This window comes from Erpetoichthys calabaricus, chromosome 2 (assembly GCF_900747795.2).
Source record: "Erpetoichthys calabaricus chromosome 2, fErpCal1.3, whole genome shotgun sequence".
Lineage (NCBI taxonomy): Eukaryota > Metazoa > Chordata > Cladistia > Polypteriformes > Polypteridae > Erpetoichthys > Erpetoichthys calabaricus.
The window spans coordinates 136,890,278-136,909,247 of NC_041395.2; the positions used below are offsets into that span (position 1 = coordinate 136,890,278).

At 38.9% G+C, this 18,970-nt stretch overlaps 1 protein-coding gene across 2 annotated transcripts in view; it reads right to left on the minus strand.

Moving 5' to 3' along the window:
• rnf13 (ring finger protein 13) overlaps positions 1–18,970 on the minus strand; it is a 133,838-nt gene that overhangs the window by 73,740 nt on the left and 41,128 nt on the right. For both annotated transcript variants that reach the window (XM_051923982.1, XM_051923983.1), the window contains exon 3: positions 9,681–9,761. In XM_051923982.1, the coding sequence (XP_051779942.1) occupies positions 9,681–9,761 (81 nt within the window). The remainder of the gene's footprint in view (positions 1–9,680; positions 9,762–18,970) is intronic.

The following is an 18,970-nucleotide window of genomic DNA, read 5'->3' on the forward strand; positions in this document are numbered from 1 at the left end:
TTACATCTTGCCTGAAGAAGGGGCCTGAGTTGCCTCGAAAGCTTGCATATTGTAATCTTTCTAGTTAGCCAATAAAAGGTGTCATTTTGCTTGGCTTTTCTCTACCTTATATTCATGAATTCTGCCGATTAGAAAATGTATGGATGGATAAAAAAAAAACATTGTTTTTGTTTTTTTGTTCTCTATAATCTGAGGTACCAGCAGGATTTTGGTCAGTTTCATACAATTATAATTCATTTTGGAGTTTCTATTCTTTGTTTACAAACCTGAAGATAAATTAATAGAACTAGGTGTGCAATGCATGCAACAATCCTTCTTGTAAATATTTTCAGTAAAGATTTTTTTCATTTGATATCTTTCAGCACACGAAATGTGCTTTTGCATATTCCCAGTTCACAAATAGTATATGTATTATATACTACAAGGGGGCTCCGCCCCCTGCTCGCTTCGCTCGCCTACCCCCGGCGTTTTGAACCCATGCCTGCTGGGCAGCCACGTGTGAGGATGACGCACGTTTAATACGGAGCGTTTGCCCGTGTCACTCTGGGGTCCCCCACTGTTAAAATGGAGCTCCGTCCGTACTATTATGCGGTGCATTGTGGAGTACGGGTCCGCGTGCGCTGTGTGGTGTGGACGTTTAACTGTCGTTGTTTCTGCCTTTATATTCTGTATCTCGGTGTGCATGTGTTTCGTGCCTAGGTTTTTTTGAAGCTGTTGCATTTCAGTTTTCATCATCTGTAACTCGCTCTCCATGTGTTTGTCCCCGTTCTTTAATCCCTTTATAAAGTTGTAGTTCCTTTCCAGCAGCTCCGTGTATGACTGTATGTGAATGTGTGCTTTTCTACTTTTATTTTTCTATTTTTATTTATTGATCACTTTCCAGACAGAAGAGCAGCTTCAGCGACAGACTGCTGTTACTGTCCTGCTCCACAGACAGATTGAGGAGATCGTTCCTCCCCCAAACTATGTGACTCTTCAATTCCACGCGGGGGGGGGGGGGGGGTAAACGTTAACAATTAACATCCATCCATCCATTTTCCAACCCGCTGAATCCGAACACAGGGTCACGGGGGTCCGCTGGAGCCAATCCCAGCCAACACAGGGCACAAGGCAGGAACCAATCCTGTGCAGGGTGCCAACCCACCGCAGAACAATTAACATTATTATACAAAGTTATTGTCTGTTTTTCACCTGCATTATTATCTTTCTTTAATTTAATATTATTTATTGTATCAGTATGCTGCTGCTGGAGAATGTGAATTTCCCATTGGGATTAATAAAGTATTCGCAGTCTTTCTCGTTTTACTCTGGGCAGGCGGGCTTTGTTCTGTAACCTGCTCTCTATGTGTTTGTCCCTGTTCTTTAACCTCTTTATGACGTTCTACTTTGTTTCCTACTCTGACGGTTCGTAGTCTCTCCCGTTTTGCTTTGCTGAAGGGGGGGGGGCGTGGCTTTGTGTGGCGTATGTGTGCTTTTCTACTTTTATTTTTCTATTTTTATTTATTGATCACTTTCCAGACAGAAGAGCAGCTTCAGCGATAGACTGCTGTCACTGTCCTGCTCCACAGACAGATTGAGGAGATCGTTCCTCCCCCAAACTATGCGACTCTTCAATTCCACGCGGGGGGGTAAACGTTAACATTTAACATTATTATACAAAGTTATTGTCTGTTTTTCACCTGCATTATTATCTTTCTTTAATTTAATATTATTTATTGTATCAGTATGCTGCTGCTAGAGAATGTGAATTTCCTTCTGACCTCGCTTTATCCTGCTTTCGGCATGTCAGACGGTTCGTAGTCTTTCTCGTTTTACTCTGGGCAGGGGGGCTAGGGGCGCGTTGCCTCATTTTTTATTTCTGTTAGTGGAGGGGGGCTTTGTGTGTCGTGGGTCTGAATTCTCCTTTTTGTGTACGTCCCGTTTCGTGTGCTATGTCCGTAGTCTGTCCCGTTTTGTGTGCAATGGGCTTTGTGTGGTGCTCGCGTCTGACTCCTTTTTTTTTGTGTGCTAGGGGTGCGTTGCCTTATTTTTTATTTGTGTTAGTGGAGGGGGGCATTGTGTGTCGTGGGTCTGAATCCTCTTTTTTGTGTGCGTACCGTTTCGTGTGCTATGTGGCGCTTGTGTCTGACTCCTTTGTTTTTGGTGTGCTAGGGGCGCGTTGCCTCATTTCTTATTTCTGTTAGTGGAGGGGGGCTTTGTGTGTCGTGGGTCTGAAACCTCTTTTTTGTGTGCGTCCCGTTTCGTGTGCTATGGGCTTCGTGTGGCGCTGTGTGCCAAGGGCTTGTGTGGCGCCTGCGTCTGACTCCTTTTTTGTGTGTGTTATGGGCCCGGCGCCTCATTTCTTATTTTCCGTTGCTTGGAGGGGGGCTTTGTGTGGTGCCTGCGCACTACGTCTTTTGCGTCCACGGCCCATGTCCCTGCGTCCATATCCGGTTTACCATTCTCGTTTAGTAATATGGATATGTAGTGTTCTCCTTTTTTTGAATATTGTTGGACTTTGATTGGCCACTGTTGAAAATAAATCCTTTAACATCTTAGTTATATATGTATTTATTTTACTTGATAGGTGTTGCTCTTTTAATAGTATTCATTTGGATAACAAGTCTAGAAACTACTTTCATAGGGATGTAGTGTTTGTACATATATTTGCCATCTCTTCATGTTCATAACACAAATAATGTGATACAAAAAATCCAAAAATCAAAACAAAACCGCAAGACGTTTTTATTCTTGCACCAACAAGTCTTTCCTTTCTTCTTACTTAGAGAGTCAGATTGGGGGGAGGGGTGATGTTAGAGCGCCTGAGCTTATTCAGTGCTGCAGGAACAACGCACGTTGATCTTTTTTTTCTTTCAGTACATGTGCCTTCCCTGTTTATTTATATATCTCTGCCTGTCTGTCTCTCTATTACGCAGTGCTCGTCTGTCTGTGTGTTATGGATCTTAAAAATAACAGTTATAAGGACAGTTGTTCCTGTTAATTGCAGTCTCAATTGTTAAAAAAATATTTTAAAAGGAGCATCCCACATGAAAATATAACGATCTCATTAACTGACAGTGCATACCAATTTATAAATTTTATGTCCGTTTGAGGTTAAAAAGAAAAAAAAAAAAGCAACATTTCATCCCCAGCGGGGAATCGAACTCAGGTCTGTGAGGCGGCAGAGCTGTTGTGCTCTAAGAGGCAAATCTTAACGCGCTACGCCATGGAGGCTGTTGTACCATCCTTGAAGCTTTTGTGAAAGTGTTTATTTGATCTTTGGAACTCGGGCTTTACACATTCTATAGTTTATGCCTACTACATTTTGTAACATTTATTACTAAAATATGACAAAGTTTCTGTTTTAACAATGTGTTTACACAGATTACTTTAGAATAACGATCTATTATTTCCACTGTAAAACTCCACTTCACTCCCACATAATCAATCAAAGCATGAGCTGGGAAAAGTTCGCTCACGTTCTAAGTCGGTGGGGGGATGGAATAGCCGGCTGCTGGCAGCTTGTCTTTTATCAGCACATTTAGAGGACAAAGGATGCTGGCGGAGAGGTGTGAACGGATTTAAGAAGCGATTTAAGGTGGGCCAGATATACGAGTTTTTTCGTAGGCTCTGGTAATTCTAGTGTTAAAATGGGTGAAATCTCACCTATTCAGTGTTAATGAGGATTTCACTGTATGCGGCTTGAAGTTAATAAAATCTTTGCTCACCTCTGGGTATACCTGTGCAAATCGCATGCTTTAATAATGAAACAGAGTAGATAACATTAACACTTATAATTTATTTGAAATAAGACACCCTTGGGTATGTAAAAATAGAATAAGAGATGTGAGCCAAAAGACAAGCAAAGATTCATAACCAGGGTGTCAATTAAACTTTGTTATCAAGCCAAAATCAAAACCCTAAATCATTGTCAGAAGTATGTAGAATGTAAGTCTTTTACCAGGAATACTAACTAAATAAACACATTTATTGAAAAACTTGAATGAATATAAAGCGTTCATTATGACCTTTATGCCTGTGATTTCACAGCTCCTCGCTACCAAGTAGTTACCGTAGCAATGCAACAACAACTGCTCCAGAAAATGGTGTTCCATTGGAAAATGAAATGGTGTCACAGAAAAGATGGTAAAATAAACTTTTAAATAATGCTTTCAGGACTCGGACAGCATTTCTATATAATATAAAACATTTTAAAGTCCCTTCCTTTCAAAGATCCCAAGGTACAATGGGAAAAGGGTCTCTTACTCAACATTTCAGAAAAGGAGTGCTAGGCAGCCATGCACAGAATTCACTCTAGCTCCATATGCGCAAATAATACAATTATTCAACTTAAAATCATCTATCGAGCATATCTATCTCATTTAAAACTGTCCAAAATGTTTCCAGGGCAAGATCATACCGACAAACGTTGTAATCAAGCTCCAGCCTCAGTGGACCATATGTTATGGGCGTGAACCAAATTTACATCATTCTGGACCAAAATTTTTAAATGCCTATCAGAAAGCCTTGGTGTCACAATCACTCCTAATCCATTAAGAGCTATATTTGGTGTACTCTCAGATGGGCTTGAAGTGGAGAAGGACAAACAAATTTAACTACCTTTACTACACTACTAGCATGTGGACTTATCTTGCTCAACTGGAAAAATCCTAGCCCACCTCTTTTAAGGCAGTGGGTAACTGATAGTATATACTATTTGAAATTGGAAAAAAAAATCAAATTCTCACTTAGTGGACCTGTTCAAAACTTTTTTAAAACTTGGCAGGATCTAATCAATAACATTTTAGAATAAGCTTCTATATTGGGGAAAAGGATTAGCTTCCCTCTTTTCGGCTCAAGCTTTTATTCTGGCTGTTGGCCTTCCTCTCTTTGGTGGGGATTAAATTGAATTCAGTTTTGTTAAGTTTGACTTGTTTGTATAGAATGTTACTTGCTTTTAATACATTCAATAAAAAACAAAAAACAAATTAAATTTATATTGGGAATCCCTGGGTTAAAAAAAATCTCTGAAAAAGCACGAAAAAGTTAAGAAAAATGCAAATATTAATACTATGTGTAAGGGCACATTTTGAAAAAAAAAGTTTTACAAATAGCAAAAACCACAATATAAAAGTTCTGTAACATTACAGGTAGCAAGGTCCAATTTTTCAGTAGCCTCATAACTGCACAAGTGAATGAATGACAGCATCTATATATATATAATTCACTAAAGCAGCCGACCATGGGCAGGCAATGCGCAAGACAGAGCCCTGCCCACCAACAATTCACTAAGCAGCCGACCACGGAATACGCACGCCAGAGCCACGCCCATGGCAGGCAAGACGCAAGACAGAGCCACGCCCATAATTCACTAAGGCAGACCAAGCAGCCGACCATGGGCAGGCAGAGAGACACACACACACACAGGCGTGTGAGAGAGAGACACACACACACACACACAGAGGCGTGTGAGAGAGACACACAATATAATTCACTAAAGCAGCCGACCATGGGCAGGCAAGACGCAAGACAGAGCCCCGCCTGCCAACAATTCACTAAGCAGCCGACCATGGGATATGCACGACAGAGCCACGCCCATGGCAGGCAAGACGCAAGACAGAGCCATGCCCATAATTCACTAAGGCAGCCCAAGCAGCCGACCATGGGCAGGCAGAGAGAGACACACAGACAGGCGCGCGCGCGAGAGAGAGAGAGAGACACGCACACACACAGGCGCGCGCGCGCGCGCGAGAGAGAGAGACACACACACAGCACACACACACACAGGCGCACGAGACACACACACACACAGGCGCACGAGAGACAAACACAGCACACACATACACAGGCGCACAAGAGACACACACAGGCGCGCGAGAGACACACACAGAGCGCACACACACACAGGTGCACAAGAGACACACACAGGCGCACGAGAGACACACACACACAGGCGCGCGAGAGAGAGAGACACACATACACACAGGCGCGCGAGAGAGACACACACACAGGCGCGCGAGAGAGAGGGGGCTGGATGCATATGGCAGAGAAGGCAGTTAAAGAATGCACCGGGCTTGATTTTGTTTTCACTTCTGTTTACAGCGATCGGTTCGTACCATGCATTGTTGCAATGTTACTTTTCTTGGTGGTTTATTAAATTACGGATTTTTCAAATGTTCATTTTTTTCCCAGTGCTTAAAACTCATTAAAAAAGTGTTTTTACCGAGCAGTTTGTAGCGCTATAGCGCGAACTCTTGCAGTGTTAAGTTTTCTCTGTTGTTGAGGTTTTCTCAGTGTTATTCAATGTTTTTCATTTAGTTTACTATTACGCTGTGCATTCTATGGTATACTCTTCTATCTATATATATAATTCACTAAGGCAGCTGACCATGGCAGGCAAGACAAAGCCAGTTTTCAGTCACCGAGAATTATATGTTGCTCTCTCCAGAGTTCCATCTTTTCATTCACTCACATTCATATCCTCAAACCCACCCCATTTGGACAACTGTGTCTTTCAGGAAGTCTTCACACATCAATAAATAATTATGTGGCATATGCTACGCCGTGGGTTGGCTAGTATTATCAATAAAGCAATAGTCAATTTGAAAGTAGCTAGTATGCACTGAACTGAAATAAACAAGTACTGCCTTGATCGCAGGCAGAAAACTCAGTGTAACAAATTAACTTTTATGAAATCAATTATTTAATAATAATAATAATAAATGTTATTTATATAGCGCCTTTCCCATGCTCAAGGCACTTACAGAATATAATAAAGAATGGCAGGGTATACAGTATATAGCATTGTACAAACCAGATAAATAAATAAAGATGATTAAGACAGTGAATTCTGAAAAAAAAAAAAAAACAGACAACATAATTGATGGTCTCGCACACACACACAGGTTACATTAGCATCTTGACAGAGAAGTAAACTGAGAGAAGAGTAATAAAGTCAAGTAGAGCTAAAAGCCTTCCTGAACAGATGAGTTTTGAGTTGTTTTTTTTAAAACAATTCATGGAGTCAGCTGACCTGATTAATTTCGGTAGGTCATTCCAGAGTCTGGGCGCTATACAGCTGAAGGCCCTGTCACCCATGGAGTGTAGATTAGTGTGGGGTACAACAAGATTGCCAGAATCAGAGGACCTTAGTGGGCGGGCAGGCACATAGTGATGGAGAGGTCACTGATGTAGTTTGGCGCAAGGTTATTTAAGGCTTTGTAGGTTATTAGTAGGATTTTATATTCGATTCTGTATGACACAGGGAGCCAGTGAAGACGGAGCAGGATGGGTGTGATGTGCTCGCCGCTGCTGGTTCGAGTAAGGACTCTTGCAGCTGAGTTTTGAATAAGCTGGAGCTGTCATACAAGATTAGAAGGGGCACCTGCCAGTAGGGAATTACAATAATCGATGCGGGATGTGATAAAAGCATGGACAAGTTTCTCAGCATTAGAGAAAGAGCGAACACGGGATATGTTACGGAGGTGAAAGTAAGAAAGTTTCTTAATGTGATTTATGTGGGCGGAATAAGAGAGGGAGGAATCAAAAATGACACCAAGATTTTATTTAGATAATATTCAGAAACTTTAAACTTCTAACTTACATAGAATTTACAGATATGAATACTATGTATATATTTCAGTGTTTATATCCCCTTGTATTTTGTGTTTTATTTTGACTCTATATAATTTTTTAAATGTATATAGTTCAAGCTTGTAAATGTACAGTTTGTGCCTATCATAAAAATAATTTAAATTAACAAAATATTCACAAATACTGAATCTATTTTGCAGTTTTTTAATGTGTAATTCTTTCAATGTGTTATTCTTTCACATCATTCTGTAACTTAGCTCTACCATAACTAATGAACATCACTGCCCTGGGTCTGTCACGTTTCTTATATCAGTTTTGCAACTTGTTACGTAGTTTGGTAAAATATGAAAAGACAGGTATGAATTAACAATATCAGAAGCATACAAACAGGAAGATAGGAATAACTAAGAGGTGTACAAAGCCCTCATTGAGAGTTTAAATTAAAGCATTACTTTTGCAGTTTTTACTTGAACTAACCAAAGAGAACTTATACTTGGTTGTCTTTCATTTGTTTAAATGTTAGCTGGAATTCCTCCAACCCATGTTTATATTGTGACCTCACAAATATATAAGGCAATATCACAAATAAGTACAGCATTGGAAAACTATTTTCACTAACACTTGTAGTTAAAACCTTAACCTCTATTTTGATTTAGGCAGTTTACATAAAATTTAAGGGAGATTAAATTAAAATAAGGTTAAACAACATAAACTCAATTTTCTACTACAGGGAATTGCAATTCTGACAATAGAAGAATTACAAAGTGCATTTTTTCAGGGATACTTTTTAAAAAAATATTACCAATGGAATGAGTACCATCAGATTTCTACAATAAAAAAGAATACTCCAGATATTCAATTTAACCTCCAGTTTATACAATCATTATAGCCAGTCCACAGAGGAAACCACATCTCTTACACTTCATGCCATTGTAGCACACCATATATAATAAAAACTGTTGCACCAAAGTCCAATTTATAGACTAAAGCTCAGCACTAAACAATCTTGTACTAGCAAAGCTGACCACCAGACTTCTCAGTTTAGCAGTGCTAACCTGTTGAAATGAATTTTGGACTTCCTAACCAACAGGTCTCAGCATATGTAAATTGGTAACATCACATACTTCATACTGACCATCAGCCCAGGTACTTGACAGGGTAGTGTGTTGAGCCCCTTTTTCTACTCCTTGTTCACCTATAACTGTACAGTCAGACACAGCTCCAACTCCATCATTAAATTTGTTGATGATACCACCATCATAGACTGATCACCAATAGTGATGGTACTGCTTACAGAGAAAGGTGCAAACGCAACAAATCTAATTCTTAATGTCAGCACAACCTAGGAGATGGTCATAGACTTAAGGAAGTAGGGGGGCAGACCACACTTCCATCTACCTGTATATTGGAGGGGAAGCTGTTGAGTTGGTGAGCATTTTTAAATTTCTTGAAGTGACTGTCACCGATGAACTGAAGTGGGCACAATGCATTTCAGCTCTAATAAAAAGAGGCTTACCAGTGTCTCTACTTCCTCAGACAATTGTTCCATCTATTCTCACAAAACTCTATAGATTCACAATGCAATCCATCCTCACTGGCTTCATCATATATTGGAACAGTCTCTTCTCAACTTAAGATTGTAAAGCACTGCATACAGGGTGGTGAAGGCGGGACAGAATATTACTGGCACCCAGGTGCTTTCTATTCATGACATATACAACACTCACAACCGCTGAAAGGCAAACAGGATAACTGAAGACCTCAGTATCAGTAATCTTACACAGCTGTTTTTCTCACTTGTACCTTCTGGTAAACAGTAGAGGATCATTAGTATTCACACCAGTATTTTCAGGAACAGTTTCTACCCATAAGTTGTGAGGATGCTAAACAGTAAATTGTAACAATGTGTGCCTGTATATACATACAGTATATGTATTGAGTTAACTGTTCGGTGGAAACATGAAAGTAAGAATTTCACTACATTGAGTACATATTACAATAGACATAGGATAAAACATACAACAGGTTTTTGGGGATGTACTTACTTTCTTATATCGCTGTATGTAGTATACATTTTCACAACTATTTATGCCCAAATAAACTCTTACCTTTAATCCTTCACTAGGAAGTCTATATCCAAATCTTGCAGGCAAGTCTTCAAAGTTTTGAGTTCTGTTATCAGAGGAGTGCTGAAAGAGTAAATTATTAAAAATGAATAGGGGAGTCTTCTTCTGGTAACAGTTAAGTATTATACAATTTTCTCCCAAGCCCTAACTTTCAGTCTTATCTCAACTTGATAGTTATTGTGTCACACAAGGTTTGCTCTCGGGTCTGTGCCTGATCATATACCTCCTACAAGTGGCTTCTGCATGTAATAATAATGGTGCATAAATGGCTGCGGAACGACTTAACTGACAATAAAACAATTTTTGCATAACTAACACTTAAACAAGCAAAAAATATTTTTTATAGAAATCTGTTAATGTAAAATTTTATAGCTCGATGGGTGATGCAAGGAACATTGTAAATGCAGGGAACAGTATTATTTGGCCACTAACCTGGTCACAACCCGGTCTGACTGCTGTTTCTGTTTATAGGAGAGTGGCAGATCCCGCTACAATAAATAACTGTGCTGTTCCTGTTTCATATCTATCTATCTATCAAGCTGAATAAAGCTGGTTTTGCTAAAGTACTGAGACTCAGCCTCGTGTTTTGGGGTGTAAGACAGGGACTTATAGTACGCCCACGATCTTTTAGGATTCGCTTCTGTGGCGCTTCACTGCAGCGCTGTGAGCCTGCTGTTGCCCTGCCCCGGCAATGGACAAACAATCTTCCACAGAAGCGGCAATCACGCTTGGGGACACACTTCAGCGTGACGTTCCCATTGGGTGGGGAGGGGGGGATCCCAAAACAGTTCAGAAACCTCACAATATGAAGAAGAAGAAGAAAAGGATGATTCGGCTTCTGATTGATAACTGTGCTGCCCACAACATGCTTCCGCATTTAGATAATGTTTGCGTTGAATTCCTCCCCAATTGCGCAGCAGTGCTTCAGCCATTGGGTTTGGGCATCATTCACACCCTGAAAGTGTATTATCGCAAGGAAATGCTGAGAAAAATTCTCGTTGGCATAACTTGTAGACAGGAGAAGATTAAAATTAATGTGAAAGAGGCTATTGAAATGATTGAAAATGCCTGGACGCAAGTTAAAGAAAGCACTATAGCAACAAATACAGAATCTCATTACAACAAAATTTTCATTACAATGAAATATTTTTTACGCCCCTGGCAGTTTGTTGTAGTGGAATTTTACCTTATATATCTATCGCCCCCTGCTCGTTTTGCTCTCCAACACCCCCCCGGCCTGCGCTATGCACCAGCCACTTTGCGTCTCCATGGGGTGCGTTAAGCCACCCTCTTCACAAAACGCGAGCAGCACAAATGCGGTCACTCCTCCGAAACCCCCACTTAAACGTTGATACAATGGGAAACAAATGCAGTTTTTTTTTCCTCCTCTTTGCTCGATCAGCTGCTGGCTTCCTGCTGCTGTGCCACGTGATCTGCATCTTACACGGCACTTCGAACATTTAAAAGCCTCTACAGCAGTTGTCCTTTTGTCTCTCTGCCTTGTCTCTCTTTTCCCCCCAGACATCCTCTTCTCTTGTTGGGGGTCCCGCTCCCAAGGCGCACCCCTATGAAGAGGAAGATTTTCTGTTATTTTAATTGAGAGATGGAACTGTCTCCTCCGACTACACGCAGGGCTCGATTCACTCCTGAAAGAGACTTATGTTTGTTTGAAGTGTTTGAATAAAGTTTCTGTCTCTAAAATCTCCTGTGTATCTGTGCAACTCTGTGACCCAAGCGTGACAACGTATATTGATTTCACTTTCACCAAACAACAAGTCTTTTAATTTTCGCGGATATGCCTCTTCATTGGGAAGAAACACTACTTTTCCCTGATGGCAACATCAATTAGACGACCTACAAGTCTCCGACTTAAAGTTTAAATCCGAACAATATATTTAATATCTTTTTGCTGTTCCGTTATTTCACAGTGTAATAATTTCCGTTTGTTTACGCTAATGTGATCTTTACTATAATTTTTTTGAGACTTTCGAATTTTCGTACTTCCACTATCTCTAACCTGCTCTGCATGTGTACCGCGCCGTTTTTGAATTCTTTACGACGTTCTACTTTGTCATCTACTCTTTGTCTTTTATTTCCGGCTCCAGGCATAGTTAAATCTCTTGGCACAAAGTCTCGTCTCGCGGGACATGAAAGTATCTCTCTGAAAAAATCATGTCTCGTCCCAGGATTTTTTCATTATAATATATATATAATATAAAATATATACAAAATAAATATATATATATATATATATATATATATAATAAATATATATATTATATACAGTGCATCCAGAATGTATTCACAGCGCATCATTTTTTCCACCTTTTGTTATGTTACAGCCTTATTCCAAAATGGATTAAATTCATTTTTTTCCTCAGAATTCTGCACACAACACCCCATAATGACAACGTGAAAAAAGTTTACTTGAGGTTTTTGCAAATTTATTAAAAATAAAAAAATTGAGAAAGCACATGTACGTAAGTATTCACAGCCTTTGCTCAATACTTTGTCGATGCACCTTTGGCAGCAATTACAGCCTCAAGTCTTTTTGAATATGATGCCACAAGCTTGGCACACCTATCTATCCTTGGCCAGTTTCGCCCATTCCTCTTTGCAGCACCTCTCAAGCTCCATCAGGTTGGATGGGAAGCGTCGGTGCACAGCCATTTTAAGATCTCTCCAGAGATGTTCAATCGGATTCAAGTCTGGGCTCTGGCTGGGCCACTCAAGGACATTCACAGAGTTGTCCTGAAGCCACTCCTTTGATATCTTGGCTGTGTGCTTAGGGTCATTGTCCTGCTGAAAGATGAACCGTCGCCCCAGTCTGAGGTCAAGAGCGCTCTGGAGCAGGTTTTCATCCAGGATGTCTCTGTACATTGCTGCAGTCATCTTTCCCTTTATCCTGACTAGTGTCCCAGTTCCTACCGCTGAAAAACATCCCCACAGCATGATGCTGCCACCACCATGCTTCACTGTAGGGAATGTGCCAGGTTTCCTCCAAACGTGATGCCTGGCATTCACACCAAAGAGTTCAATCTTTGTCTCATCAGACCAGAGAATTTTCTTTCTCATGGTCTGAGAGTCCTTCAGGTGCCTTTTGGCAAACTCCAGGCGGGCTGCCATGTGCCTTTTACTAAAGAGTGGCTTCCGTCTGGCCACTCTACCATACAGGCCTGATTGGTGGATTGCTGCAGAGATGGTTGTCCTTCTGGAAGGTTCTCCTCTCTCCACAGAGGACCTCTGGAGCTCTGACAGAGTGACCATCGGGTTCTTGGTCACCTCCCTGACTAAGGCCCTTCTCCCCCGATTGCACAGTTTAGATGGCCGGCCAGCTCTAGGAAGAGTCCTGGTGGTTTCAAACTTCTTCCACTTACGGATGATGGAGGCCACTGTGCTCATTGGGACGTTCAAAGCAGCAGAAATTTTTCTGTAATCTTCCCCAGATATGTGCCTCGAGACAGTCCTGTCTTGGAGGTCCACAGACAATTCCTTTGATTTCATGCTTGGTTTGTGCTCTGACATGAACTGTCAACTGTGGGACCTTATATAGACAGGTGTGTGCCTTTCCAAATCATGTCCAATCAACTGAATTTACCACAGGTGGACTCCAATTAAGCTGCAGAAACATCTCAAGGATGATCAGGGGAAACAGGATGCACCTGAGCTCAATTTCGAGCTTCACGGCAAAGGCTGTGAATACTTATGTACATGTGCTTTCTCAATTTTATTATTTTGAATAAACTTGCAAAAACCTCAAGTAAACTTTTTTCACGTTGTCATTATGGGGTGTTGTGTGTAGAATTCTGAGGAAAAAAATGAATTTAATCCATTTTGGAATAAGGCTGTAACATAACAAAATGTGGAAAAAGTGATGCGCTGTGAATACTTTCCGGATGCACTGTTTATATAAAATAGAAGATAAAGGAGCTGAAAACAAAGTTTCCAAGACAACAGTCTCTGTTCGCCAAACCTACAAAGAAGGCCAATGCAGCAACAGAGGCCTCGTTTAAAGTGGCGCACATCTTAATGAAGCACAAAAAGCCCTTCACTGATGGCGGGATTGTAAAGGAGGCTATGACCGCGGTGGCTAAAATGTTATTCAGGGACCATAAAAGTAAGACACAAATTTTGTCTGCTATTGTCAATGTATAACTTGGTGCAAATACTGTGGCAAGAATAGTGTCTGCACTGTCTGCGGATGTGGTAAAACAGCTGGAATCGGACATGCAGAGGTGCAAATGGTTTTCAATTCAGTGTGATGAGTCTGTCGACTCCAGTGATACAGCCCAGCTGGCCGTTTTCATTCGGATGGTGTTTGATGACTTTTCCACCAAAGAAGAGTGGCGCCTGTTGTTAAGATCATCAACTCCATTCGAGCAAAGGCATAGCAACAATGGAGCTTCATGCTGTTCCTGGAGGAATGCTCTGCAGAGTATGGGGATCCCCTCCTCCACACTAAAGTCTGATGGCTACGTTGGGTTAAGATACTGAAGCGCTTTCTTTCCTTGCTGGGTGAAAACAAGGCTTTTATGGAAACGAGGGAGGAAGATACCACCCTATTATCTGATGCAGAGTGACTACTTGATCTTGGTATCCTGACAGATGTAACTGAGACAGTTAACCACCTGAACCTACAGTTACAAGGCAAAGATAAAAACATATCTGATATGATCAGTGCTGTTAAGGCATCCAGTACAACACTGTCATTGTACATCCAGCAAGTGAAAAACAAAAGGTTTCGGCACTTCCCCTCTATCTTAAAGATGTTGGAAAGTCACACAGGTGCAGCCAGTGTTTAAGTATTGTGACCTCTTGTCGAGGCTTAGACAGGAGTTTGCGGACAGATTCAGTGACTTTGAGAAACTTCAGCCCTTTATGACATTTATGGCCAACCCTTTAATAGATGTGGACATAAGTGAGATTTCAGGACAGATGGCTTAACTTTTTTTGTGTTGTTGCTGTAGAATTGGAAATTGAGGTTATAAACCTTCAAAATAATGCACAGTTAAAGTCTCAACAGCATTCTCAGCATTTCTGGAGCTTAGTAGAGCCAGATAACTATAAGAATCTTCACCAAGCAGCACTGAAAATGTCTGCTTTGTTCAGGTCTACATACCCCTGAGTCTGCCTTTTCTGACATGAATGTCATGAAATCAAAGTTCAGAACAAGACTGACAGATGAACATTTAAATGACTCCATAAGAGTGAACCTAAGTGGCTACACTCTATCATACACCTCTCTTGTTGACTCCATGCAGTGCCACTCATTTCACTAACTACTGTAAAAAAGACTGAATACACATCACACATGCAACTGGACATGTGAATACTCTTGTGAAGTGAAACAGAGACATGTAACAAAATGACAAATGAGTAAGTAATATCTGTGTATTTGTAATTGTATTGTTTTGTTTTGTTCTGACAGCATTCATGTTTTAAATCAATAGTGTGAGATACACAAGAAAATGTATACAGACATACAAAATGCACTTGCAGGTGAACTAAATATTTTTTGTGATGTTTTAATGCAAAATGTGAGTTGTGGACACAAACATTTTGTAAATGCTCAGGCAAAACGAGCTTATTCAGTTTGTTTGGGTTGAAATAAGTTATGAGAATAAACGTTAGAAAACATGAGTAGCTCTCGGCCATTTTCATTTTGTAAAAGTAGCTCTCAGGGGAAAAAAGGTTGGAGACCCCTGGCCTACACACTGATAATAACATAGGTCATTCAATAACTAAACATTATGAGCTGGACAGCTCAAGCTACCCTATACTTAGAAGGGAATTCCCACACATTTTCAGGCCAGCAGAAAGATATAATCAGTATTATTATTATTTGACTGATGCCTTTATCCAAGGCAACTTACATTTGTGATACAATTGATTACATTTTGTTTGTTTTTCCAAGAGCACAGGCAGGTGAAGAGACTTTCTCATAGTCGCACAATTTCAGAAGCAGAATTTCAACTCACAACCTCAAGATTTTAAGTCCTAGGTCCAAAGTCTTAACTACTACACCACACTGCCTAATGAGCATACTATGTGTATATCCATATTACCTCTGCTATCTCTTCTCGATCCTGAGGTGTAGGTTTTAAAATATTACAGGAAAACATTTCATCATTAAAATGTTTAAAGACAGAAACAAAAATTCATTACATTTGTAAGTGAAATCTAACATAATTAAAACAAAAACAAAACCACTTTGTGTACTAGCTGTTTTTGTTTTTCCCCACCAAAGCTCTGGAGCTATGATCTAACAGAACTTGCCACTAAGAAAACAGATATAAAAAAATACAACATCCTTATTACTCTATTTGGTTTGCTTATACCTTTCATTTTTCCTTCCAATTTAATTGTTATCTCCATTTAGATATTTGGTTAAGTAAACACTTCCTTAAAAAACTTTAAAGATGTTTACAATTCATTAAACAGGTACTAAAGTATTGTTTCTCTTAAGGGGACATTTCAGGAGAGATCTGTTCGACACGGACATAATTTCATACCCATGTTACTACCAGAAAGATTTTTCTTTAACAATATATTGCCCATTTACCTTATTTACTTTTAGGGAATTCATTTAAAGAAATAAGTTACAACAATTAGATAATGCTTAATCAAAAATGCCTTATCTATTTATCTATATCACTGTACATTGCTTACTATAAATGTTAAAATGAGGAGTTTAGTGGTCAACAAATTATGCAGTTATTAAAATAAAAAAAAAATATACTAACAAAACCCTCACACTTTATTCAAATACATTGCTCTTGACTTTTTCTGTCCAACGGTAACTTCATAAATCTACTTTGTTGATAAGATTACAATTGAAGCCGACTTTTCTTTACCATGCTACACTAGTTTGCACACTGTTTAGTTCCTACTTGTTTAGTAAATCATGACTTTAAATGGATTATGCAAGATTTAGAGGTCTATGTTTTCAGTTATGTTTGGCAGCTTTTTATACACTTTCAATTTTCAACAAAAATATTAATACTTTCTGCGGTGGGTTGGCACCCTGCCCGGGATTGGTTCCTGCCTTGTGCCCTGTGTTGGCTGGGATTGGCTCCAGCAGACCCCCGTGACCCTGTGTTCGGATTCAGCGGGTTGGACAATGGATGGATGGATGGATATTAATACTTTACTAAAAAATCTAAGCTTTCCAACTTTTCACTCTTAAGAAAAAGATACTTTTCTGCCTCATGGACAATCATTGATAATAATATGACCTTGAAAAAGGCTATTCTATCACAGGAAATCAAAATGTCCTAATGTAGATGAAATTGTAACGTTATTCTTTTGTAACAATAGGTTCAATAATATACTTATATTTGCTTTTTGGTTTGGAAACCTTAGTTTTAAAAAATAAGATTTCTCAAAAACACTGCCAAAATTAGTAATAAAATTACTGGTTTGAATCAGTTCTCTCTCCCTGACTTGTATCACAAACAGATTTAAAAAGCCAGTTAAATTCTATTAGACAGCAGCCACCTTCTTCTTCCAAAATGTACAAAAAAATTCCAAGACTCAAAATCAGTACATTTAAAAACTATTTTATTTCACAATTAAATTTTACTTCTAGTGCCTGTAGGGATGTTTATGAACTCTTAAGTATTTACAGTGTAGTGTTTGAATTTAGTATTTTTATATGAAAGAGTTTAACAGTACACCGAAAATGCATATGTCATAATTTTACACGTTTATCCTAACTATAAAAAGTGGACATCACTTCTTGTCTAATGGCTAAATTTTTATATCTGTGAAATTTTTATACACTCCTACCACAAAGAAATTTTCCCCTGGGATAATAATGTAACCCAATTAATTAATTCATATTTTCATGGGGCTCTGTAAGCTTTAGTGGTCCATAGAAACTGAAATCTAGTCACAGTCCCGGTATAAATAGTTAGAAATTGTATGCAAGGCATAACATTCTGGGTGTTTGGGAAATTAGTTAATTAATGAATTTTGGAGTATTTTACCATTTTATTATTAACAGCCATTTATCACATTATCTTTCAGAAATACTGTATTTCTTTAACAGTGACTCATATTTAAAAATAACAGCAATAACAGAATGCAAGTACCTGCATTAGTAAACTACATTAAATACATGGTTTTTAACAGCACTTTACAATATGATGTAGTTAAAAATATAGCCCAAATATGTTTGTGGTGGCTCAATAGTTTTCTTAGAGAGCACATTTCAATTCAAGTAATGTAAAAGTAGCATTGATTGATGGACTATTTTTAGTTGTTGGTCGTGGAGGTCTGTGACTAACTATAGTTTAGATTTCTTAAACTTAGTATTTTAAAAGACATATAATAAGTAAAAGAGTAAAATATACAAGTTGTAGTGATCTTTCCCAAGGTAGATTTATATGGGAAACTACCATATTTCACTAATACACCCCACATCTCTGTATAACCCACAGATTTCATGTCAATCTTTTTACAGAGTATTTGTAAATATTTTTAAATAAAAGAATCAGAAGTAAATAATGCTAATGTAATATTGCAGAGTTGGGGTTTGTGTAATTATTATGAAACGAGACACATACAGCATGTCATGAACAAGGCTCCTTGTTTATTATACATACTGAAGCTGATATATAGGGTGCGTTCCCCTCAGACTGAAATAATCAATTAATAATTATTTATAGTTAAACAATATTACACTAATGAGGAGAAAATACCACAGATCTTTGCAAAGATCTTTCAGTTCTTTCACTTGTGAAATACTGAAAGAGTGCTTTAATGTATATGAAACAAAAAGGTGGGAAGGGAACACAATTTTCTGTGGAGTAATATTTCAGAAAAAATAAAGCATGGAAATAAATGTATTGTTAAGTGCAACAGTAAATAATAACAAAGCAATATAAGAGTATAAATAATTAAATGCATAGCAAATTTTTTTTTGTTTATTTTTTATGTATGCACTGTATTTCCTTTTTTATTTATTTAAGTGACACCACATGTGACATGAATAAAATGAAACCTAAGCCGTTATTTTCACCCATCAAAGTTAAGAGGGTGGGTTCTAGAGCATGCCAGGTTTTGATTGGTGAATGAAAACCTGGTACAAAGTACAGCTGCGGGGAAAAAAACAAGTTCGATTAATGACTACGTTTAATGTGTGTTAGCAATCACAGGTGATTTTGTCTGCCTTTCTTATGTAGGCTACAGATTACATCACTTTGTATTTGTAGTGAATTCTCTTTTTGTGAAGTGCTGCATTTGTCTTTATCCCTTGCGTGTGTCTTTTA